The following is a 25020-nucleotide window of genomic DNA, read 5'->3' as shown; positions in this document are numbered from 1 at the left end:
TTTCTAATAATCTACATTTTATAAGTATTTATTGGGTGGGTTTTAACGCGGAATGGCAGTATAGTCTTTATGGAAGATGGACGGAGCAAATATCACTGAGCAAATATCATTTCACAGCAACTGTATCCCTAATACAAAAAGGGACTTCACGCGAGTATAGGACAAGCCGTGTACAGTCAAACAAGAGCGAATTGGTCTTCTATGAGCGTGGGAAGCTTGAACCAACTTGTCGAGTCTAGTTTGTCACGGAAACAGGCCCGTTCCTTCCCGTCGGATCTTTAGTCCCTGCTCTCGAGGGCGGTGAATGACTTGGAATCGGCTTAAGCGACGTCGAAGCTCGAAGAGGAGACATACAAACGCCTTTGAATGATGGAAATGGCCCTTCTCGAGGTCAGGTATGCTCCTAGGTACACGGGTTGGCGGGTTGGCTATAGTCGCCGTGCTTGGCATAGAGAGGCCAACCAAGGCTGGGAACTCCCTACCCTACACACGCTCAAGCTGTGAGAAGAATCGGGAGCCGGGTTAGAGAAAGCCCAAGCTTGGCAAGTCGGTGTGCCTCTATGCTGCTAGTCTTCAGTGCGGAGTTGCTCGCTAGGAAGCCAAGAAGGCAGCAAATGTACGGCGATGCCGCAATGCAGGGTGGCGAGTTGGGCGTCCTCAGGCAGCCAAACCTTCCGTCCCGCGACCGGAAGCCTGATTTTGTCGAAAAAATTGTCTGCCCGAACCGAAGAAAGCATCTCCTGCGGCCATGATGCGAAGGTCTACCATCCTCCCCCTGCTTAGGGAGAGTCAGTTGGCAGCACCTCGATCGCGGCACTACTGCAATGCCCGAGCTGAAGCTTGCACCGCGTCGGCCTCGGCGGGTCAGGAGAAGCAGTTCGGTACTTCCGAGTATACATGGTGCATCATTTACGAGGCGTGCATCTCGATTTTCGGCGTCTTATTTGCTGCTTACTGTGGCTTACAAGTGTTTGACGGCTGGGAGTTGCCCCCCTTGTCCAGCGGGCGCCGTCCTCGTGGGCAAACATTCGTTACACAGTGAGAAATATAGGACGATCAGCACCATAGTCGTCTCCTCGATTCGTGGGAACGAAAAGGAAAAGAGAAAAAAAAAATAAAAAAAATTGGTCGACAACTCGTAGGCTAGGGAGGGCATGGAAGAAATGCAGAGGCCTCACCGGTCAACGCCACTTGATGCTGTGTAACTCGAGAAAAGAGAGGGAGGAAAGGGAAAACAAGACAAAAAGCCAAGGCTTGGAGACGCCGATGAATCATTAGCAGCCTGAAATCTCAAATATGGCCTCAAACGTTGGGGATGCTTCTCAGGCCGTCCATCTACCCGTGCGTTCGGGTATACAGATGCATGTGTATACTCGCAACAACAGCCCCCCCCCCTTCTCATCCCCCTGTCATCGTCGCGCAAACTGTGTTCTTCTTTGTTTCGCAAATCTAAGTAAATCTACTACCCGCTCGCTAGTCAGCGGGACTGATCTTGTCGATCGACGGGATCAAGGGGACTAAATAAACTAAGACGCATTTAACCGCAGTAATAAACGCGAATAGTAACAACTTCTCCAACCCTGTCCCTGTCCCTTGTCGCCATCCAATGACTCTCCCATGTCGTAGTCCTGCATCGTCTGACACACTGACTACACCCGAGCCCGAGCGTGGTTTTTGTGGTGATGAGGCGCTGGCCAAGCATTATCAGCGGATGGGGGCTGCGGGAAAGCTGCAGATTTGACTCAGTTTGATTCGACAATGCGCTGGAAATGGTATGGGAAGATTGGCAAACAATATCAGAGCAACAAGGTAGCCCGTAGGTGATAATGGGAAAAAAGAGAAAAAAAAAAAGAAGAGACCCCCCTCCTTCGCTCCTTCCTCCCCTCGCTCCTTCCTTCCCCCACACCCAGTGCGATTCACCCACGCTGTTCTGTTGGGCCGTCTTTTTTTCTTTTGCCTCTTCCTCTTCTTCTTCTACTTCCTCCTCCTTCTCCTCCGCTTCTCCCCGCCGCCTCTAAAATGACCGTCCTTCCCCTGTCTCCAGTGGACAAAACGAGGCAAGCTAACAAGGTTTGCCTGCCCCCGGAGAGCCCAGTCCCAGTCGGCTGCCGCATGCCTCTCGCCGGATGACGCCTCTTTTAATTCACTTCTTGTCCTATTTGGCACGTTTCCAGCTCACATACTCGCTCATGCTGCCTGCCTGTCGCACAGTCGCACACACACGCGCACACGCATTATCCCCTCCCGGTTATGGCCCCCCCCTTCCCCCCGAATAACTCACCAACCAGTCCTCGTCGGACACACGACCCTCAGCCACCAACAAACAGCAAGCAGACGAACAGATAGACAGGCAGACATACCTCTGTCATCTCTGGCATCACCCGCATACTGCAGCCTGTGTTCCCACACATCCATAGTGGTACGCTCGTGGTGGTACACTCGTCCTCTCTACCTCTGCCGCTCTCTCTCTTTCTCTCTCTCTCTCTCTCTCTCTCTCTCTCTCTCCCTCTTATTAGTCGGGTGCAGAAAACACCTCCCCCGAATCAATCCCAAAAGTACCTCAACTCTTCTAGGCAACCCGAGGTTCTGTCCATCTCCCCTTTCCGTACTCTTCCCCGTCTACTTCTCTCCCTACGTCTCCATCCCGGAAGCAGTGCCATCATACCACAATCACAGACTTGCTTCGACATACTTGATACATAGCCGTACTGTCCGCTTCTCCAGGTAAAATGCCCTGCGTCTCTTCTCTGCGAGGAGCCCCTGCTGCCCTGTCCATCATCCATCCCACCCCCAGCCCCTCCTCCCCCAATGCTCATGTGCATAGCAGCCGCTAATTTTCCTCCTCTCCAACCTTTGTACAGCACAGCATCGACATAATCGACGACACAGCCAGCAGTTCTTCGTTCACCGGGTCCACTATCCGTCTCTACCCCTACTCACCGGGTCGCCCCAAAAGGCGTTGGCTGACCAGACGGGCAAGGACAAGGTGGGCCAAGTCCACGGAATGACCCTGGATTGACCCGCATCTTGTTGTCTTTGCAACGTGCTCCCCTGCTTCATCGACAAAGAAACTTACTCTTCTCGTCCTGAGCCATTTGAGGTCGACTCCCTCAACCAATCACACGCCGTGTTGGCGTCTAACGATGCTCCCCCAGTTCCAACAGACATACGGCGTACATTCACCATAGCAGCAGCGCACTCTTGTCCAACCCACCAAGTCTCATATAAATACAATGGTAAGAAGGGTTCTCTCTTGAGTATAAAGCTTATTGCGTTGCCCCTTCCAATCACGCCGACCCCTCGTTCCTCACAGTCACTATCCTCTCGCCCCCCCTTGTCCGTCTCCCTCATGTACTTATACCCGCTTCCCATCATACCATATTTTCCTGTGTATAAATGCCCATGATTGAGTGCATCCATCCGTATCTTCCCGTGTTGATATCTGTTTAGGACCCGCCAACCTCATACATTGCTCTTCCCGGCACCGACCGGGAAGCCAACGGCGTCGGCCCAGTCCAACAGGTAGGCCTACTTCCAGACTCTGTGGAAGATAGTCTGCCCCGTTTTGTCTTGAGCTACCCATCATGGTATGCTCTCCCGCCTGATGCTATAGCGGAAACCGAGCTACGGTCAAAACGAAGGAAGCTCTACCCGTCGGAGCCCCCTGTCCAGATTGCATCGTGCAGCCAAGGCGCATCTCAATTTGACACCTCGGAAATCACTGCCGTTGGCTGTCCCGTTCACGGAAAGTATACTTGGCACCTTCAATCCTGGCCCCTAGCAACCGCACCCATGGAGACGCATATGCCACTGTCGAGGCGTGTGGCAGAACTGGGAAGGCTTCTTTGCTCTTGTGCTACAGTAGATGCTCAAGATCTTGAAGGTAAGTCGGTTATGGCACCATAAGCAGCTGCAATAATTCATCACATATGATGCTGCAATATCTGCTGACACAAACCCAGGATATGAACGCCTCATTGATAACCAGACATATGCTGGCCCGGGTCAACAGTATGTAGTCGAAAAGTGCTCTCTGGCTCGTTCCGCTGATGTCCGTTGGCTTCCCCCGAATGCCGCGTTGGAAGCTGATGGTGGCAAATATTTCCATCATCAGAATGTCATAAGCCCGCAGGAAATCAACGGACAACAGCCATTTGGCCAGGAACCTATCATGAACCCCTGTAGCTCGCCCCCGGAGCATTACTCGTTCCAGGCCGGGCCGATACCGGTACCGGTACTTGCGAAAGGAAGCATTCCAATATCTGCCGTCACCATAGTTCCACGAGCACAGGCTGCAGCAGAAGCTTCCGGCTTGTTTTGTACCGGTCCGCGTCCGGGAAAGCGCGGGCCATTTCGAGACGCAGGCCTCCGTCAAGACACTGCGTATACGAGAAAGATTGGGTGCTGCATACGATGCCGAATGCAGCGCATACGTGTAAGTCTTCCCTTGGTCAAAGGAAAAAAGCCGGAAGCTGACAACTTGCCCAGTGTGACAAGAACCCCGACGACCCAAACGGCATCTGTCTCACTTGCAGAAAAGTCACTCTTGCAAGGACAGGCCAGCTGCCCTGTCTGAGGTACAAGATTGCTGATATCGCACTGTACAAGTCAGGGCAGGTCCCAAGGTATGAGTGGACCAAGAGATGGCCGAATGAGCTGTCGGATCCGGAGTGGGCTTCTCCGGAAATTAGAACCATTCGCATCGCTGAGGGGTACTCTGCCAACTTTGTGGAAATACAAGTCCGTCGGTTCGTCCCGGGAGACAAGGACAAATTGGAGAGGACATGGGACTATAAGGGAGAGAAGAGGTCTGTACCCATACCACCCTTTGCCCTTACCGACCCCCCAAAGACTAGGAAAGCCTGGGCCAAGCACATTGATGCAAGCATCAACGATACGCTGAAAAAGATTACCAGGTCGATCAAGGGGTCGTCGGTCAACGTGATGCAGAGGACCTATCTCGAAGCATATCGCATGGCTCAGAGAAGGGATGTTCCCACGGAAGTGTCTGATATCTTGCAGTCGACAATCAGGTTGTGGACGTCGACAAGACTCAACACCATTTCGTGCTTCATCGTGGGTGAGGAAACCTTGGACATGCCGGCTGACATATTGGACGAAACCAGCCCCACGCCGGGCAAGGTGCCGTTGCCGCCAGTTATGGGCGAGCAGCTTAACCTGATCATCATTCATCAGATCCAGGCCAAGCTGCGAAAGTCGGTACTGGACCAGCTGCAAAAGATTGTGCAGAAGAACAAGCAGAGCACTTGGCTTGTGACGTACTACGTGGACTTTATCTTGCTGCACAATGCGTCCATGATTATCGCTCACGACGCAGGGTATGCGAAGAAGCATGGCATCAAGGTGAGTGACGAGCACGTTTGAGACAGGGACGGACTAAAAGATATGGGACAAAGTGAGAGACAAGCTGACAGCGATGAATGACAGCGACGCTTCGCCCGGGAGGATAAGGTCAAGGAGTACCACGTTGGTGAGTGCGATGATGAATAAGTGAATGACGTCATGAGCAAGGCATCTAATTGTTTCCAAGGTGCAAACATTGTGCTTGCATATTTTCACTACTGCAACAAGGGTTTGTATCCATTTTCAGACGAGTGCACAGACGCGGAGCTGAGAAGCCTGGCCGCGCTGACGGAGCAAGACATTGGGCTTGTTCGTGGCATGGCGGCATATGCGAAGCTAAGAGGTAAGTTGAGTTGTGCTATGCTTGCTTGTTTTTCTGATGAAGAGGGAAGAAAGAAGAAGAAGGAGAGGGGGGGGAGGAAGGGAGAAGAAGTGATGCCTGAGCTAACACGTATTGTTCAGGGACGGAGTGGCAGAGGCTGCGCGAGTCTCAGGAGTATGATCACGCCGAGTACTACATTTGCCAAATGTTTGAGCAGAACTGGAAGCCTCGGCCGATGGTTGTCTAGGGGCACAAGGAGACTGTAAATGAATTGCAGAGTAGCAACTACGCCAAAGCTAATTAATGGGCGTGCATTTGCGCGGCTAGACGCAAAAGTAATAGATGCAAAACAGTTACGCAACTTTGAGCGGCTCAAGCTTGGCTTCCTTGTGCCAAACTTGGAGCTGATTTCTCATCATCGTCATGCAACACTGCAAGTGATGCTGTAATGCAAGGTCAGCCATCTCACAAACAACAACCATGGCTCCCTCTTCCCCCAGCGCCACGGACCCGAAGAACCCGGCCCGGTGTGTTTGGGATAAACAAGCCGAAAGACGGTAACAAGAACAAAGAAAATGAAAAGAGAGAACAACCAGTTCGGAATTCCCCAACTGGACTGGTGCGCAAACCTAAAAAAGAAGAGCCCTCTTTGGTACGCCGGCCAAGGGGGCATGGACCGCTCCGTGGCCTGGTCGGGGGACCTTCCCCTTCATCGGCGGCCCGCCCAGGAACCTGATCAGTGCTGACGAGGTTGCCAAGATGTCGAGGGCTATTCGGCCCCGAGGCTGTCCCCGAGGCTGCACACAAAGGAAAAGGAAAGAAGAGTGAACCAGCGCGTCGATACCGCCCTGTGCGAATCTTGGTTCAAGACGTTACACCCGACGTTGATAGCCGCGCCGACCAACTCCTGATCAGAGAGAGACATGCCACGGCGGTGGGGCAGGTTACAGACATACGCTGGTCGCCGAATGCCCTCGTCACTTGAGGTGGTAGGATTGTCTGAGAAGAAGAAGAAGAAGAAGAAGAAGAAGAAGAAGAAGGAGAAACAGAAAACGAACCGTGAGCCGGACGGATCTCGCCTACGTGTTTGTGGTGGCCCGCCCGGCCTCAAACCGAGCCCCTTCCATGCTTCCCGTGGCCCTATCTTTTTATAGCATGTTGCAGAGCCATTCGGGAAGGAAAAAAAAAAAAAAAAAAAAAAAAACCACCACCGTCGAACATCTCAGCCAACGAGGCCGTTGAACAAGTCCAGCCCTTCTTTCCCGGGGATGTTGGCAGCTCGGGCTGGGCGAAGACGGCATCAAAGCCCCCCCATCCACGGTTTGACGTGGTCTGGTAAAATGTAGCAAAATCTCCCCCCTTCACCCTCAGTGCTCAGAGAAGACACAACCGCTCAAGACAACAACATGTGAGTACACTCTTTGTTCATCATTCATGGATTGCTTCGGGGGGAAGCGAGAAGGGCGGGGGAGGAGGGTCCTGTTCTGGGCCCTTTGCTTTCTCACAGAGCCCGGGCAAAGCGAGTTTGGTTTATTTTTACACCAGCAGTTGCCGTCCGTCTTGCATCTTGCACACCGTCTTGTTGTGAATATCCGTCTTTCTTTCTTTCTTTCTCCCACCGCACACCGTTCCAGGAGTTTGCTTCGGGGATTCCTCGTTGCTCTAGGACCCCTCGGCATGGATGCGGGCCAGAAAGACATAACAACACCAACAAAAAGAAGAGAGCTGGTAGTTTCACGAAGCGCTCGAGGGAGCCCATGAGCTGCCGTGTCGTGTGGTCGTTGAAGGGGTATTAAAGCATCCTGACGGCGCCGTCTGGAAGGACTTGAGAGTTCATCCCAACATCCACAACCACAAGCTCAACAGCGTAACCAGTCACAACACCACATCAACTTCTTCCCCAATTCTTCCTCGATATTCACCGGAAAGCCATGGCTCCTATCGAGATTGAACAGGTTACGGCCATCGACCACGCCGCCCAGCAGGGGGCGACGCAGTGCAACACCCCGGCCGTCTCTGGACAGACGGACCTCCCCTCTGGCTTCCCGAGTCGTTTGGACTCTGCCATGAGCTGGGCGGGCAGCCAGTACCCGGACCCGAGTTCCTACGCCACGATCCTGGAGGCCGAGGACCTGAAGGAGCTTGACGATGGGCTGGAGCACTTCCTAAGTAAGTTGGTTGGCAGAAGACGAAGCAGAAGAGGAACAAGAGAGAGAAAGAGAGACAAGAAATCTTGGAAACTAACAAGAACAATTTGTCAGGCCTCGGACTCGCCGGCGACTTGGTTAGCAAGTCTAACTTCCCTCTCCAGAAGCTTTCAAAGAAGCTCGAGGCCATGCAGCATCACGTCTACAACGGCCGCGGATTTGCACTCCTGCGCGGCTTTGAGGTGGACAAGTACTCGGTGGAAGATTTTACAACCATCTTCCTCGGTGTCCAGTGCCATATCGGGAACAAATTCGGTCGCCAGGATGACAACGGAAACATGCTGGGTGAGTGTCGCAGCCAAGCAACCCCCCTCCCTTAACAACCAACTCACTTGCACGAAAAAAAAAAACAGTCCATATTATCGCCGACAACTCGTCGCCCATCAAGGCCCATCACCATCGTCACTCTACCGCGCCCATTGTAAGCCCAAGCATCCGATATTTCGTCGAACAATAGGCATCTGACTGGTGACAGACTTTCCACAATGAGGAGGCCGGCGACGTCATTAGCTGGCTCACACGCAACACTGCTGCCTCTGGCGGCAAGTGCATCATTGCTTCTGCCCACACCATCTACAACGTCCTTGCCGCGACCCGTCCCGACCTGATCCGCGTGCTCGCCCGCTCTGACTGGCCCTTTGCCCTGTAAGCACGCACTGCCCCCCATCCCCGAGAGACAAAAGAAATGCGCCCAGCACTCACTGACACCACCATCCCAGGCCCAGGTTCCACTGCCGCCCGGTGCTGCAGCATCACGACGGCAAGGTCATCTTCAACTTTGGCCGCGCCGCACTCATGGGCAGCGCCAGCCACCCGCGCCCCGCGTCGCTGCCGAAGCTGACCCCGATCCAGGTCGAGGCCCTCGACGCCATCGAGGCCATCGCCTGCGAGACGCAGCTCGAGATGCAGACCGCCCCTGGCGACATCCACTTCATCAACAACTTTGCCGTGCTGCACCGCCGCGAGGGCTTCGTCGACGGCGAGGCGACCCGCCGCCACCTGGTCCGCATGCGCCTCCGCGACGACGAGCTCGGCTGGGCCATCCCTGAGGAGCTCAAGGCCGAGTGGGACGAGACGTTTAGCGACAAGGGCCAGAAGCTGTGGTTCATCGACCCCATGCCGCCCGGCTTCTTTCCCCTGCGTAAGGTGCCCAACTAGATTGGTTGGGCGAGGTGCAGCATCTAACGTTACGGTAGCCAGGGTTGGATTGGTTGTAGCCAGGAGGACGCCATTAGGTTCGGGACGCGACGGATTTCCCTGAGTTCGAGTAAAATTAGACCTTTAGATAGACTTGCGGATTGTCAACTTGACATATCTGCCATACTTGTTTGCTTTTGAATTGATCAAGACTTGTCTTGTTCTAAACTTTGTCCTCTCTTCTGATCTTCGTTTGTGGTGACGCCAAGCTCGGGTCAGGCAACACAGTGCTCCTCACACTGTTCTACTGTGCGACGCTTGCACATTGTCACCTCTCAGGGTCTCCTTGTTTGACAGCATCACAATTCCGGACAGCCACCGCGGCGCTTCCTTTTCTGCAACGCGCAACCTAAAGCTCGCTCTAAAAACGTCCTGAACGCACGATCGTCTTATGCCTTGAATCCCGAAACTTAACAAGATTCAATCGCGTCGATAGCCCGCGCGCCCGCCGGCAAGATGTCCGCCTCCGGCAAGGCCAAGCACCACCACACCGATTCCGCAAAATACACGCCTGTATACCAGGACGAGCACGAGCACGAGCACGATGACGTCCAAGACCAGACCCCGCAAGATGCCAGGCCACGAACGAAGCAATACCCAACCGGCCCTCTGGTCGCGCCGCCGCCGCCGCCTGGGGGCCGGTACCGCATGATCGCCATGGCCAGCTGCATCGTCATCCTCGTCGCCGCCAACCTGTACCTGTCCCTGCCCTACGCCTTCGCCGGCGGCCACTCCGGCTACCGCAACGACGACTGCCCCGTGCCGCCCTCGGACCTGCCGCAGTACTTTCGCACCTCGCCCAACCCGTGGCCCGGGCCGACCGCCACCGGCGCGCCGGCCTTTCTCGCGCAGACGCGCGTCCTTCCCGACTCGGCCACGTTTGTGCCCAACGAGCCGCTGCAGACCTCTATGCCCATCCGGGGCGCCAAGGACGACGACGAGAGCGTGTTTCGGCTGATGGCGTTCTTGTCGCCGTACTTTCCCTCGCCGGGCTTCGGCGTGGACGAGTACCCGCTGCCGGACGGCGCGGAGATTGTGCAGGTGCACATGCTCTCGCGGCACGGCTCGCGCTACCCGACCGCCGGCTCGGACGTGGTGCGCTTCGGCAACAAGGTGGCCGGCGAGAAGGGCAAGGCGACGTTTCAAAAGGAGCTGGCGTTTTTGCGGGATTGGAAGTATGAGCTGGGCAACGACGTGCTGGTGCCCAAGGGCCGGCAGGAGCTGTTCGACTCGGGCGTGCTGCACGGGTACATGTACGGCAAGCTGTACGACCCGGAGGCGGGGAAGATTATTGTGCGGACGACGACGCAGGACAGGATGCTCAAGTCGGCGGAGAACTGGCTGGCGGGGTTCTTCGGACTGGATTGGCGGAACAACGCGACGATTGAGGTGCTGATCGAGGGTGACGGCTTCAACAACTCGCTGGCGGGGTACCTGAACTGCCCGAACGCGGAGACCAAGACGCCGGGCTACGAGGCGCCGGAGACCTGGATCGGCATCTACCTCAAGGATGGTGGGTGAAGCCGATGGCTAGTCGGGAATTTTTGCTGATAAAAAGAAAATAGCTGTGTCGCGCTTCAACGCCATGTCGGACGATTTTGAGTGGACTCCCAAGGACGTGTACGCGGCGCAGACCATGTGCCCGTACGAGACGGTGGCCTACGGCTTCAGCAAGTTCTGCGACCTGTTCACGTACGAAGAGTGGCAGGGCTTCGGCTACTCGGTCGACCTGTCCTTTTCCTCCACCAACGGCTTCCACAGCCCTACCGGCGTACGTCCCCGACAAATCTCCTTGCCTCCGTGACAACAACCGCCCAGAAAACTAACCCAACACACTGGCAGCGCGCGATTGGCATCGGCTACCAGCAGGAGCTCATGGCCCGCCTCAAGAACACCACGCTCGGCTACTCGCACTCGCAGATCAACGTCACGCTCGACTCGGACCCCGCCACCTTCCCGCTCGACCAGAGCCTGTACTTTGACTTTTCCCACGACACCAACATAGTCTCCGTGCTCACCGCGCTCGGCCTGCGCCAGTTCGCCGACGACCTGCCCGCCACGCACCTCCCGAATCCCCGCAACTTCACCGTCTCCCACATCACCCCGTTCGGCGCCCGTCTGGACATTGAGGTCATAAAGTCACCGCGGGCCGTGGCCCCCCAGCGCGACGACGACGGCGGCGGCGGCGGTGGCGGCGGGGAGGAGGGGGAGGAGGGGGAGGAAACGAGGTATGTGCACTTTGTGCTGAACCAGCGGACGGTGCCGCTGGGGCGGAGCTTCCCGGAGTGCGACGCGGGGCGCAAGGATGGCTGGTGCGAGCTGGAGACGTTCATCAGGGTGCAGGAGGAGATGGCGGACAGGGCGAGGTATGACTTTGCGTGCTTTGGGGACTACGAGGCGGAGCCGTACGGCAAGGTGACGGACGGCGCGCCGAACCAGCGGTCATGAGGGCCCTTTCTAGTTTTATCGTATGGTTTGGAGTTTTGATATATGTGGCATACATTACGTTTCAATATTCCACAAGTTCCATGTTTTTTCTAGTCATGAGTAGTGGACATGGGATAGCAGCTAGAGTCCTACATCATGTACACTGCTACGACACAGGCCACGAAACTCTCATTCATGTGAATGCATTCTGTATGTTCTCTATTGCTGTTGCATAGGCTTGTATGCTGCAGGTCCTCCAACCCGACCCGTGTTTTACCTCCCATTTATATACGTGACTCCGTCCGCCCCGACGAGGGCGGACAAAAAATCCAAAATGCAAATGCTCCAAACGCCCGCTTCCGTTGCCATCTGTAAAACAGATAGATCCATGACGAGAAAACAAGAACTGCGAACCAAAATGAGGTATATAACAAAAAAGAAAGAGAAGCCCAATTTTAGGCGCTGGCGTGAGGTTGCTTCTCCTGAACAGGCTGCTCCTCCTCTGCCTCGACGATAACATCCTCGCGGTCGCTCTGCTCGCGCAGCGACGACGGCGCCGACCTCTTCCCCTCCACGCCCACCAGCGAGGAGCTCGTCGGCCGGATCGACATGCTCGCGTGCTCCGCGATGCCATGCTGGGGCTCGATGCCCGCGACGCCCATGTCCGCCGCGAGGGGCTCGTCGCGGTGCGGGCTCCAGGCGAGGAAGTCGCGGCGGACCTCGACGTAGTCGTACGAGAACTCGCCGTGCTGGTCGTCGTCCATGCCGAGCAGCTCAGCCTCCTCGGAGGCGCGCAGTTTGAGGCCGGGCACGAGGTCGATGAGCTTGGCGATGGCGGCGGAGACGGCAAAGGCGTAGGCGGAGGCGGCGAGGATGGCGACGATCTGCCAGCCGAGGAGGGAGAAGCGGTGGTCGAGGAAGCCGCCGATGGCGCCGGAGTTGACGCCGTCGAGGCCGATGACGTACTGGGAGGCGAAGAAGCCGTTGAAGACGAGGCCGACCATGCCGCCGATGCCGTGCTCGGCAAAGACGTCGAGGGAGTCGTCGATGCGGACGAGGAACTTGACTGCGGGGGAGGTTAGTTAATTTTTGAGATGAAAGGGAACCAGAAAAGGGACTCACTCTTGGTGCCAAAGTTGCAGCAGACGCCGGCGACGACGCCGAGGATGATGCTCGCCCACGGGTCGATGAAGCCCGAGGCGGGCGTGGCGGCGACCAGCCCGGAGATGGTCCCCGAGCACCAGCCGACCATGGACCACTTGCGTGCGAGGCGGAAGTCGAGCAGGCACCAGGTCATGGCCGCGAACATGGCCGTCAGGCATGAGTTCCAGCACGCCATCACCGCGCGCAGGTTCGCCCCAAACGCCGACCCGCCGTTGAACCCCAACCACCCGAACCACAGCAAGATGGTGCCCAGCGTGATCAGCGAGATGTTGTGCGGGCGAAAGTTCATCATCATCCTCTCGTTCCTCCGCCCCAGCACCCACGAGTACGCCAGCGCCGACACGCCCGAGCCAATCTCCACCGGCACGCCGCCCGCGTAGTCCAGCACCCCCCTCTTCGCGCACCACCCGTCCGGGTTCCACACCCAGTACGCCATCGGGCAGTACACCAGGGTGGCCCAAAAGAAGGTGAAGACCATGGAGGGGACGACGCGGCCGCGCTCGGCGACGGCGCCGACGGTCAGGGCGGCGGTGACGGCGCAGAACATCATCTGGTAGAAGGAGTAGAGGAGGGCGGGGACGAGCGGGGAGCCGAGGGAGGGGGCGGCGAGGACCTTGCGGAGGCCAAAGTGGTGCAGGTCGCCGATGAAGTGGTTGGAGGAGGTCGGGGAGAAGGCGAGGGAGAAGCCCCAAAAGTACCACTGGAAGACGATGACGGAAAAGGACATCATGACGACCCAGAGCATGGAGAGGGCGGACTTGCGCCGGGCGAGGCCGGAGTAGAGGAAGGCGATGCCGGGGACCATGAGGAGCACGAGGCAGGCGCTGATGAGGATGAAGGCCTGGTCACCGGACTGGTACCACTGGTTGAGGTTTGTGTCGGCTGCGAGTTGTGGTGTTAGTATGCGAGATTCGGGTGCTCTGATGGTGCTGGTCTGCCAATGATTGGTGCTACTCACTGGGATTGCCACCGGTAAGCTCATCGGTTCCGTTAAACGGCACCGGGGCGCCAATGTGTGCGTATGACATGATGAGAGTTGATGATGATGATGATGGATCGTTGGAGCGGGAGGAGAAGAGGTCGGTATGTCGTTGGTCTCGTGGACCGATATGGATGTTGCCCAATGACGTTCCCAGCACCAAGAAGCTTGTGTCCTTTTATCAATTATGAAATGTCCAAGTCTACACAAATACACGGTGTATTTGTGACTGGTGAGTCGAGGTATACAAGGAGGAGGGAGGGAAGGCAGGCCCAAATATGCAAGAGGGAGGAGGCGTCAAAGGTTATTTAAAAGGATGTTGTTACGAAAAGGAGGGAAGAAAAGAGCCAAGGTTAAAAAGAGGAGAAACGAGGGAAAAGCAAAAAGGCACAAGACCGAATCGTTATCTATATCGCCGAAGATTGGGAGTGAGTGAGCGAGCAGCCGTTGTTGGCGAGGAGGAGCGCGGCCGAAGTACCGAAGGCAAGGGCGTGTGTGTACATGCGTAATAATAGAGAGAGAAGCACTGCGACGCCGGGCTGAGTCGCAGCGATAAAAAGAAGGAGAAAAACTGGGGGAAGAGGCACATCCTCTTCCCACAAGGCAAGGGTCCTGGCAGGAAGAGGGGATCCAGTTATCGTACTGCAACTTTACTTTCTCTCAGGGCCATCGCAAGCAGGGCCATAGATAAGACGGATGGGATGGATGGATTGGTCTGGGGTTCTCTTTGTTCTACTTGTACTTGTACCGACCGGACAAAGGACAGGACATGTGCATGGTCGTATCTGGACAGCGGGAGGGAGGGCTGGCTGTCTTGGTCAGCTCTGTGGTGTCGCCTCTTTCTCTTCTGCCCAATGATGAATGAGACAGTAGCAATGTCGAGCTGGGTGATCCCTTCTCTACTGTACGGATACGTCTCAAAATGTCGTCCCTCCTGCTTGTCTCATCAATGTCAGCTCCGCGTGCAGTCAAGATAGCAAGGGCCAAGGCCGATCCCAGCTCCTTGGGACGGACGGGCGACCTCGGCCGGGGTACAATCAGCAAGCCAAGCCAAGCAAACCCCATGCCCGGGGACCCCATCACTGATAGGTAATGGCACGCATGCAGACGAAGTGTAGCGATAGCGGGCGGTGTCCCGAGAAAACAGCGTGTCGCTAGCGGGGGGGGGGGGGGGGGATAAAGAGCTGATAAAAGACAGGAACGTGAGAGGAGGAAGAGATAAGCGCAAAAGCTTTAGCACTAAACGAGTTAGAGGGGGGACCCGAGATAAAGAAAGAAAGGATTCCCAAGACGTGGAGGAGGAGGAGGAGGAGGGAAGAGGCTGAAGAATTGAAACCCCCGAACAAAGTGGGTTGGCTTGCTGATTGTGCTAACCCCACCCCCCTGCCCTGGTGGCTGTTGTCTTGAGGGAACGTTTGTTCCTGGACTTGGTGATGAGGTCTCCCGTCATGAGAAATCAAAAACGAAGAAAGGGATATGAAGCGAGGAGTGGTGCAACGTGTCCCATGTCTCTTGCCAAGCCGAGCTCAAGACAATAGCCAACAGCTGAATGGACATGGGGACCGTCGTGGTTGTTGACGCCATCGCGGATCGAAAAGGCCAGGAGACTTCAATGTCTCGTCGCGGCATCGCGCTGCCGGAACGTGTCTGTGAAGAGTCGCATCGCCCGAATTTCACCATCTCGACAGCAACAGCCCTCGAACCCAAAGAGCGGCGGTCCGTGGCCTTTTTATAGTTGAGTCAGGTTTCCCTGCAGTCCACGTCCAAGAGGTTTATCAGTTGTGTTCGGAACCGCCGCGGAAAAATGCATCGCTCTTCTTTTGACCTGCCGATAGAGACCAAGTGCATGCCCAGTATCTGCATGCCGTGCGTGCTGTCAATCGCGAGAGAGGACGACTGTCTGATAAGAGGAATGAATGCATGCCGCACGGAGAGGCTGGCGACCGACCGACCCCAGGTCACGTACATACACGTACAGGTATCAAGCACGTCTACATCCGCGACGGGGCGCTGCGGTCGGAATACGACTGTGCGCTCTCTCGTGTGCTCCCGGCGAGCTCATGCTTCCAGCGGCGGTACGGAGTAGTAGAACTCTTTGACCTGTTTACTTCTTCCCATCTGGAGGACCCAACAGTTAGACATTTGCAGGGCGTTGGCCGGCTACGCGGCAAGTCCCCTTGCTGGCCTTCCTTGCGCAATTGCCTAGTTATTCACCAACATCATATTACCTACGAATTACAAACTACCCCCTTCATCAATACGAGCAACTTGCAGCCTCATTTGCTGCCCAACTTCCCTCAACATTAATGGAACTTCGTACGGATACAGCTGAGGAATAATACCTGCCGTCAAGTCAACCCTGTTCTTTGCACTGACAAGCCTGGGGTACATGCAGCCCCCCCTCGACGACCATACCGGGCCAATCAATCTATCAAGATATGCAAAGATAGGCTTCTGCCCCTGCCTCCGCGCGCCCAATAAAAACCCGGCGACTGTTTTTTCTTCCTCTTCCGCTGCCCAAGCTCGCGTCATCCGAGGTTCCGCTGCCCTTCATCATAATGCGTCGACTTGTATAGGGCAAGCATTTGAATTAAATGAATTGAATTTGCTGACTTTGTGGCTGGCTAGGCAATTTTCAATGATTCAGCTCTTTTTAACCAGCTTCTCCTGAGTTGCAGGCAGACTGGGTATCTAGCCTCACTTAACAGTACTGGTCAGTGGTAGTCAGTCACTGGAATGTGCTCAAATGGGCCATCCGAGAATGATCGTCTTCGTCGCAGGAGGTTTAGGATCCCCTAATAAGCGTCTCTGATCGTCGGCCGCTCGCTAGGGCACCCTGTCATATCGTCATTGGCGCTGGCCTGTCTGTCCTTTTTGCTGTCGCCTTCAACTCCCCCCAGAGCCGCATCACTTTGTCAAGTACTTTTAACAAAAGAAAATATCCCAAGTCGAATATCGAGTAACCCATCACTAATCTGTACTCCAAAGTATGTAATCTGCTACTTCAGGCCCGTCAACCAGCGTCGGGCGTGTCCACTTGGCGCATTGCATCCCCGCGCAGAGCCTCCTCCATCACATGCCTGCATCTGTCCAACCCGGTCCCTCCCGGTTGCTGGCTGCTGGTTGCTGGCTGCACGACGCACAACTTCCAGGGAACAGGAAGCAAGAACAAGCCGGCCTGCTAGATGAGTAGACCAGGCCTCGCTCTTCCCGCCAGATCTTTCTTGCCCTTGCCACATAAGGTTTCCACCATGGACTACTAGTCTCACCCCCCTCCGCCTTTCCTCGCAGCCTTATCAGTGACGCAGCTCATCCAATCACGATGCTCCAGTTTCCTCACTTTGCTGGTGGCGCCCGGATCCGTCATCGGAGCTGCCGCTTCGCTTGCCCTGCCTGAAAAGAAAAGCGATAAAGCATCCTAGCCTGCTGCTTCTTGGAGAATTTGACTCGGCAATACCAATGCCTGACTTGTTCATCCTTGACTGCTGTCATGTAACTATACGCAGCCACCCGCACCGGATTAGCAACACCGCCTCCCTCTCTTACTACTCGCCTTGGCCGTGTTGACTAGCACGACAATTGCGACGTCTTCTAGTCACATTGACTTGGAGTTTTGTAGAACCCGTCTGGTGCATCATTTCCGCTACTCCGTACATCCCACGAGTGCCGATGCCGCGCTCCCTTTCCACAATCTCCACGTCGACAACTGAATCATCACATTAGAATACACAAAGCTTTCCTGTCTGCTCTTGTCTCGTAATTTCAAAACTCGCAATATCGTGATTGCGAAAATGCAGCATCAACCGGTACCGATGGGGGGTGGAATCACGTTGCGACCCTCGTCCACCTACACCTCGTTCGTCTTGCACCGGCCCTACTGCGATGCCGTGCAGTGGTCTTCTGTCATGACCGTGGCGGATGTCATCCGAGGTGCGAGGCAGCACCCACTCAACCCGCATCCCGTGCCTCCAGTATCCAGGCTCTGCGCTCTGCCGACTTGGAAGACGCGTTGGCGTGACGAGGAGCACCCTGCCCGTCGGTGACCCAATAATCACAAGTGAGAGCTCCGGTACATGTAGTACCAGGCTCATTCGGCTTGTGGCCCTGAAAGGTTTTCGCCAAAAAATTCCATTACGGTAACCAAAGGTGAGAGTGTTGGGGCAATAAATGCCAATTTCCCTCTGACCACCGACATCCATGTCTTCAAGGGCTCTCATCTCCAAATCCTTCTCATAGGCGCGCACAAGATGATAGCCCCTTGAAGTAGAACCCAGAGTGCCAAGGCTGCTACAGATAGAGTCGTTGACAGGACGGCGACTCATGAGGAAATCTGCCAATATAGATGTGTCTTCCGGCACAAGTCTAATTTGGCCTGAATGTGGATAATAAACCAACTGTCGACCCGTTTCATGCCAATTCAAGTTTGACGCTCCCTGTGATTTTTTAGAAGGAGTTCAGCGTTCCGTGACATTATCGAACCCACTCACCACATCTCTGTATGCTGAATTGTATGCTGAATTGTAGAATGCCCATGAAGGAGCCTGTTGACTCCCCCATGAAGGAGAATCTTGGCTCCCTGTCATTAGTGCCTGATTGCCTGTACCATTATTCGCCTGTTGCTCGGGGACCTCGCTGCCCACCCCCGGAGTGTCAAGCTCGTTTGAGCCAGCACCGGTAGCCAATGCTACCGCGGTCCATACCCCGCCTGGAGGAAGAAAGGGGCTTCCTGGAGAAGAGCTGTTTGCATCATCGGTGGTGGTTTCTTGGTCATCAACGGGGCCAACTAAAAAGTCTTCAGCTAAATCGTATTCCCAGGGTTCGACGAAAGGTTCGGCGAAGGCTTCTTCGCCATTGTCGTCCTCCGCGTCTTCCTCGTCCTCTGCACCGACTTCCATGTTAAAGGGTTCGTTACCTAGTACGTCTGATTCGTCCACCACATCCTCCAGCTCGGCGCTTGCAGTTCCAACCCCCAGGTTGGGTGTCTCAATGGGCATCTCCACTGGGCCGTTCACAGTTTCAACCAGGGTTGTTATTGCCTGAAGGTCCCAAAAGGTAGCCCCAATGGTAGCTGGAGCCCCAATGATAGCCATGAAGGGGTCATGGTTCTGGTCATGGTTCTGCGCCGGATCTGAATGAATCTGGGGGCAGGGGTTTTCAGGTATGGCTCGAACGCAGGGCTCAACATCGGCCATTGGCTGCGAACATGCTCTGCCCACGGGGAGAATTGTGCCGGGTGTTCCGCCGATGAGTTCTTCCACGGTATCAACGGTCAAAAACCTGTCACTAGGCAAAGCCAGAATTCCCCAACCTCTGGAACAGAGGCATTAGTGCTGTCATTGAAAACGCAAGTGTAAACATACCGTGAGGGCTCTCCAAAAGATTCCTCGCTGCGCCGTAGCGATCGATCCAACGGTCCAATGTATACAACTGGCTGCTTGGCAGTCCATATGTTGGAGATCCAGGCGGTCCCATCAATGTCGACTGCGGAAACTTTATCTGCTTCCCCTTTATTGTCGTCGATGAAGCATATGCTGGGAAGATTGTCTGCTCTGTAGCCTAGTGCGAGTATTATCCGGAAATTCCTGGTGCGACTTCGCACAAAAGTTGCTGGTTCATCAAATGAAGGATTAATGTCCTTGCGCAAGTTGCTGGAATTTTGGAGAGTGTTCAGAGCAAATGCAAACACAGTAATTTCTCGGCGATTGGAGCTGACGGCAATTAGACGCGACTGTTGGTGGACTGCCAAGCCCCACGCCGACTCCCCTACACTCTCTCGAAAGAAGTGATTGAGTGGCTTTGTCGATGCCGTTTTAGACCTTGTTGGACCGGCTTGATGCGCAAGCAGTGAATTGTCCTGTGAGGATATCCATTCGGCGATATCCTTTGTGTAGTATGCATAGACGTCTCCGTCGTCACAGCATGCAACAACAATTTCCTTGCTTCCTAGAAATCCGGTGACGAGGTTATTGACGGCATGAGGCACTCTTGGATTTGTATGTCCTCTGGCTCGACGCGCAACGCTGCTTGGCTCGCAGCGTAACCGGCAATCAGGGTGCTTGGGTAGTCTCTGTCGTACTATACACCGTGGAACGTAAACAAAGATGTAGCTTTGGTAGGCCACAAAATATAACTGTGAGAAAGTTAGCATGGAGTGGAAGGACTTGAGAGCCGGGGCGGCAAACGTTGTATGCTTGCGAGAGAGCCGTCAAGTTATTGCGAAACGGCTGGGTGGTTGGTATGATGCTATGGATAGAACGCTCGTCTACGCTGTTCCCGTTAAGGTTTTCTGGTGGGAATTCGGGCCCCAGCAGCAGAAAGTCATTCATGGTTCGTTCGCGATCCCGGATGACTGTCTTGGCTTCTGGGCCAAACTGTTTTGTTGGCCACATGTTAAAGACGGCCACGACAAGCATCATCGCATCATCGCCAGATTCTCACCCTATCAGTGGCTGTCTGCCAGTGGCAGACGCCGACTGTAGCAGGCACCCATTTCCTTTGCGGTTGGGGGTCGGGCTCTTTGGCCGCCATGTGGCCGTGGTCAGACGTGGTCAGACGTGGTGTTTTCGTTCCTGGAACTGGTCGGAAGATAGGCGTAGCACGTGGGAAGAGTCGTCAAGAAACTTGAAGTAATATTCGGGATAAAAGCCGATGAAATTTATTGGATAGCGTCAATGTCGATACGATGAAGTGATGTCTTGGACGGAAAAGAGTTGTGAGGCGAATAACTCGAGGTTGATGTGTAGTTATGGGATGGTGGGTGGGGTCGGAAGCTACAGTCCATCGTCACTCGCCATTTTGCGCCTCCCGAAACATGTCACTAAGATAAAGAGTTGGAAAAGTCCACGAAAATTTCCTCGTTTTATCAATTCTTTTCTTCGATCTATTCCATTTTTCTGTAGCTTGCTAAATTTCGTAGCTCAAAAAAAATCTCAGTTTGATCTTACCCGTGAAAGCCTGCAAGTATGTCAATTCCATACCTACGTCTGACTAACTAGGGCTACAAGCTCGCCACATTGTTACTGTGAGAGCGTTTGCCACTTACATAGCTTCCCTATGTAAGTTGCTTCGTAGCGAAAAACAGCCTGACCCAGAGTCGGCATTGTACTGATTCAACTGAAGCCATCTCAGATTAGTGCTTCAAAGTTCCTGCAAATATCCTTGGCTGGTGGAAAAGCGGTTGTCGCGAATATTACATCGTGACTACATACTACTTGGTAGATACACGACCCGGGATGCCTCGAGAAGAGACGTACAAAGTAAGCATTCGGACATCACTCTCGCATCGAACACCCCGCAGAGAAGCCAAAGCCGGACCAACCCTCCGTCCGACACTGCCCGCTGTGGCTCGCCAGCTCAACAAGGGACAGGCTCGTCGGTCCTCCCACCCGTCCTGCCTGAGCGCCAGAGTCTCCGCAGCTTCTGCAAGCCCAAGAGCGGCCCGTGTTCCGCGAGGGGGTGCTGCCAAATCTCGAGCAAGCACCGGTCCACAAAATCGCGGTCCTCCGCCTCGCCGTCCGCGACGGCCACGCCCGCGACCACCCTCGGCCACCACACACCCGGCCCGTGCTCGACCTTGGGGTACACTCGACGTAAGAGAGCCACCAACTTGGTGCCTTCGGAGATGCGCACGCTGTCGTAGATGCCGGTGGTGGGAAGCGTCGGGTACGCCACCACCGAGCGTGCCCACAAGACGACTGCGGGCCGTGGAAGGGTCAGGATGCCATAGCGGATCGCGAGCTGGAAGATGCGCCCGACCTCTTGGGTGAGTTCTAACTTAAGCACACTGTTTTCCCTGGCTTAGGAGTGCGTGTCAAATTTGTCTATCTTTGCGAATAAATGCAGGATTGTCGGCGGCAATGTTGCCTGCTGGGCAGGTGTTTTGAGGGTACTCGCCTGATCTCGTAGGAGAGTGATGTGGATCATCAAAATCCAAAGGTCGAATGAGCAGGGCATGTTCTCATCAAACATGTAGTCAAGCAGAGCAACAAGTTGCTCGTCCGTGTTGGCAGTGCATTGCAAGACTTGCTTTCCGAGAGGAGTTGTCGTATCAAAGACAATCGCTTTACTAGCGATCCGATACCGTTAGAGATGTAATGTATCATCTAGGAAAGAAGCATCATCTTACAATAGTAAGTGGGAGAAGGTTACGACGGGAAAGGGCTGGGTGCACACAAATGGTTCAAAGTGCAGACCTAACGCACAATATCAGATAGCCTACATAGAGTCCCATCGCGGAGGTTTGGCCTCCTTGACTATCTTCTCATGTCGACGGGCGTGAAGAACGCTGGCGGTGTTCCGAGGCCCTTGCTGTGAAAAACCATACAGGGAAGCAGATGGCACAGTAGCGTCCGCCGGAGGAGGCAACGTATAAGCGCGGCAGTGATGGCCGCCAACTAGGCAGTGCCGGCATTTCGGCCTGCCCTCGTCACACTTGACGTGACGCGCACTGATGCCTGATTAGCTCTTGAGCTTTCAGGGACAAGGCAGATTTCAGTGGTACGGAGGCATTGAAAGGAGGAAGTGGGAGAAATACCGGCAAGTAATGCATCCGGTCCTGGCCCGAGTTGCCCATCCTTCTTGTCTGCGCAGGGCCAGTGTCCAGCTGAGTTGGCATTGCGTCAAAGTGGTGACTCCTGCTGCATTCAGTAGATGGTGGCTTCAGGTCGCGTCAGATAATTTGTGATCCGACGACCTGAAAACATCAGTCGAGTGAAATTTAATAATGACAGAGATTTCGCGACTTGTTGCTGAACGAGCTTAATGAGGTCGCATAGCGTCGGATATGCACTCCGAACCCGCAGACGCCTGTCAGACAATAAGCCCGATGAAGAAATAAGGAAGGCATTGTTCTTACAACACGTGATGCTGAATTCCAAGTTTGACTAAATGTAGGAGCGAAGAAATCGGGAAGATGCGGTCATGATGTGCGTCAACGGGCCGCGGGGTTGTCCTCGCATATTGATTGATATAGATGGAACCCGTGACTGGAGGAAAGGCTCGCAAAAGTAGCAAACTAAGGTTTATAACAGAATATTTTTGGTCTCTCCAAAGTTCAATTTCGAAACTCGCAGCATCAGAGCCGGCTCACCGCTGCATTAGCTCTACCATGTCCTTCATCCGATAATCCAGCACCGGCGTCTCCCAGTCCTCCTCCAGTAGCGAGTACGTCTCTACCGTGCCGTTCGCCACCTTCCTCGGGTTCACCGCCCAGTACCCAAAGTCCGCGTCCACCGTCTTCAGCAGCCTCCACAAGTTCCGCCAATACCTCTCCGCGCCGCGCGACGGCTCCCTCCCGGCCCCGAGCTCGCCCACCCACACCGGCGCCACCTCCTCCTCCAGCATCCAAAGCCAACTCTTGCGCATCTCCTTCACAAACGACCCGTATCGCCGCTGAGCAAAGCGTCCTCCCCAGCTGCCCCAGCCGGACCACGCGTACACGTGCGCCGAGTACACCACGCGGTCCGGCACGCTCAGGCGCACCGGCCGGGCCCGCGCGCCGGACAGGTCGTTGGCCGACTCGGTGCCCTCGACGACCACCAGCCAGCCCGGGTTCATCGCTAGGAGTCTGTCCGCGCAACGCTCCGCCGCCTCCGCCCAGCTCCGCCAGGGCATCGTGCCCCAGAGCCCGCGCACCTCGTTGCGTAGGTCCACGCCGACCACCAGCGGGTCCCCCCGGAACCTGCCCATGACCTCCTCCCAGTTGCGGATCCAGCCTTCCTCCGTCTGCCGCACCGCGCACAGCCCGCCGAGGTGGTCGTTGGCCCAGCCGGCGTCGCACGGGTCCGCGCCGCAGCACCACGTCGCCCGCGTGATGTGGTTGTTGACCACCACCGCCAGCCCCGCGCCCGTCAGCGCCGCCACCACGGCTTCCAGCACGTCCAGCGCCCGGAGCCCGGCCAGGTCCGGGTTCGCCGCCACCAGCTCCGCGGATATCACCGGATTCCGCACCACGAGCTCGTCCGCGTACGGCAAACGCACGCTGTTGAAGCCGAGACGGCGGATGGTCCGCGCAATGTCGTCGCGGTGTCGCACTTCCAACCCGCCGGGCACGAACAGCTCGTCGCTCGCGCCGTACCAGTTGACGGACAGCAGCTGGAACCGGTCGCCGGCGGAGTCGACGATGTAGCGGCCGCGCGTGCGTAGCGGGAGCTTGCGCTGGAGGATGCTGTTCCGCTCGGACGGTGGCGGCAGCGGCGTCTGGGTAAACTTGTTCGTCTCGTCGTCCGGCACCCACGGGGCGTTGAGGCACGCCTCTCTTCGCCAGACGTAAATCGTGCCGACGGCGACGACGGCCAAGAGTATGAGCGCAATCATGATGCACCGAGAACGCCTCGTGCCTTGATAAGGTCTGCCTTTTCTCCAGCGCGGTAAAGGGGTTCTGGGATTCCAATCGATGTCGTCGGATGGGGGCGGAGTAAGGTGGCTGGGTTCTGTGGTGGTATTGACTGGAAGCTCACTTGGCGCAAGTAGACGAGCAGATTCCTCTTCGACGCTTTGTCTTTCCGTGGAAGCTGACGAGAATGATGAAGCAACTTTTGTATTATGTTGGGGCGAACTGCCCCTGGCAGCTCGTGACCCGTTGGCTCCCATTTTTGAGCAATTGCGCTTGGCACGAACTGGGCAATCAAGCACGCGACCAATACGGCGACTAGTTATTGTCGAATGCCTTCTGATCAGAAAACCGTCGCCGGCGATGTGAATGCGGTTGAAATCGACGGGATTATGAAGGATAAAACTTGGTAAACGTCCGATTCCTGCATCCAAAGTCAGAAGCTCGCCAGCTGAGGCCGGGACACCAATCAACAACTTACACGACTGTCCGCCAACTTGCCATGAGTCAATAGTTGCTCAGTTTCAAGTGGTGAGCGAATTTTCAGATTCCAATACTCATAAATCTCCAACCATCGAAGAATTTTTGAGAGTTCCAAGTTGATTTTTCCGAACGTGCCGCGCACTGATGGCTTCAAAGGTGCAACCGCCGGATCTGCCGGGACTGGTTAGGCCTCTCCCTAGCTGACGGTTTGCTAGCACATTTTAGATCAAACTCTGGGGTTTTTATCGCGTGCGCAGATACGCCAACCATGGAAAGCAGTCACGGCACTGCAGTGGTCGGGGACAGTGGTGAAGTCGAGGAATCCGCGGCTGGTTTGGAAACGAACGGTGCACAGGTCCTGCTTCGGCAGGTCGCGGCCAACACGTTAACTTGTCTAACGAGGCTTGGACGTCATGCAGCACGGCGCGCGAGTCATACGGCGCTTGGACGGCTTAAGATTCAGCTGGCACAATCGGCAGAGACATTCAGATGAAAGCAAGATAACATTCATATTGAAATATGCCACAAGTGATGATAGGAAAGAACG

The 25020-nt window shown here is 55.3% G+C and overlaps 6 protein-coding genes across 6 annotated transcripts; 3 read left to right on the top strand and 3 right to left on the bottom strand.

Moving 5' to 3' along the window:
- Nucleotides 1–4420: 4420 nt before the first annotated feature.
- ISF_00146 (hypothetical protein) lies at nucleotides 4421–5933 on the top strand (the record flags this gene model as incomplete). The annotated part of the gene is made up of 5 exons (XM_018843753.1): nucleotides 4421–4435; nucleotides 4489–5364; nucleotides 5449–5491; nucleotides 5552–5707; nucleotides 5827–5933. 5 exons carry the CDS (start codon nucleotides 4421–4423, stop codon nucleotides 5931–5933), a joined length of 1197 nt encoding a protein of 398 aa, XP_018708203.1.
- Nucleotides 5934–7617: 1684 nt separating this feature from the next.
- Nucleotides 7618–9051, top strand: ISF_00145 (TfdA family oxidoreductase; the record flags this gene model as incomplete). Its single annotated transcript, XM_018843752.1, has 5 exons — nucleotides 7618–7855; nucleotides 7948–8178; nucleotides 8247–8314; nucleotides 8369–8538; nucleotides 8613–9051. 5 exons carry the CDS (start codon nucleotides 7618–7620, stop codon nucleotides 9049–9051), a joined length of 1146 nt encoding a protein of 381 aa, XP_018708202.1.
- Nucleotides 9052–9546: 495 nt separating this feature from the next.
- Nucleotides 9547–11538, top strand: ISF_00144 (3-phytase A precursor; the record flags this gene model as incomplete). The annotated part of the gene is made up of 3 exons (XM_018843751.1): nucleotides 9547–10603; nucleotides 10656–10861; nucleotides 10933–11538. The coding sequence occupies 3 exons, from the start codon at nucleotides 9547–9549 to the stop codon at nucleotides 11536–11538; spliced, it is 1869 nt and encodes a 622-aa protein (XP_018708201.1).
- Nucleotides 11539–11972: 434 nt separating this feature from the next.
- ISF_00143 (ammonium transporter MEP1) lies at nucleotides 11973–13709 on the bottom strand (the record flags this gene model as incomplete). Its single annotated transcript, XM_018843750.1, has 3 exons — nucleotides 11973–12583; nucleotides 12640–13563; nucleotides 13640–13709. 3 exons carry the CDS (start codon nucleotides 13707–13709, stop codon nucleotides 11973–11975), a joined length of 1605 nt encoding a protein of 534 aa, XP_018708200.1.
- Nucleotides 13710–17608: 3899 nt separating this feature from the next.
- ISF_00142 (hypothetical protein) lies at nucleotides 17609–18852 on the bottom strand (the record flags this gene model as incomplete). The annotated part of the gene is made up of 4 exons (XM_018843749.1): nucleotides 17609–17724; nucleotides 17796–17944; nucleotides 18056–18093; nucleotides 18148–18852. 4 exons carry the CDS (start codon nucleotides 18850–18852, stop codon nucleotides 17609–17611), a joined length of 1008 nt encoding a protein of 335 aa, XP_018708199.1.
- A 2161-nt stretch (nucleotides 18853–21013) lies between these two features.
- ISF_00141 (Glycoside hydrolase, subgroup, catalytic core) lies at nucleotides 21014–23974 on the bottom strand (the record flags this gene model as incomplete). Its single annotated transcript, XM_018843748.1, has 2 exons — nucleotides 21014–21415; nucleotides 22766–23974. 2 exons carry the CDS (start codon nucleotides 23972–23974, stop codon nucleotides 21014–21016), a joined length of 1611 nt encoding a protein of 536 aa, XP_018708198.1.
- Between the last annotated feature and the right edge of the window lie 1046 nt (nucleotides 23975–25020).

Source organism: Cordyceps fumosorosea (genome assembly GCF_001636725.1).
Source record: "Cordyceps fumosorosea ARSEF 2679 chromosome Unknown scaffold_1, whole genome shotgun sequence".
NCBI classification, from domain to species: domain Eukaryota; kingdom Fungi; phylum Ascomycota; class Sordariomycetes; order Hypocreales; family Cordycipitaceae; genus Cordyceps; species Cordyceps fumosorosea.
The sequence above is the reverse complement of the archived record's forward strand: the minus strand, read 5'-3'. Positions and strand labels throughout refer to the sequence as shown.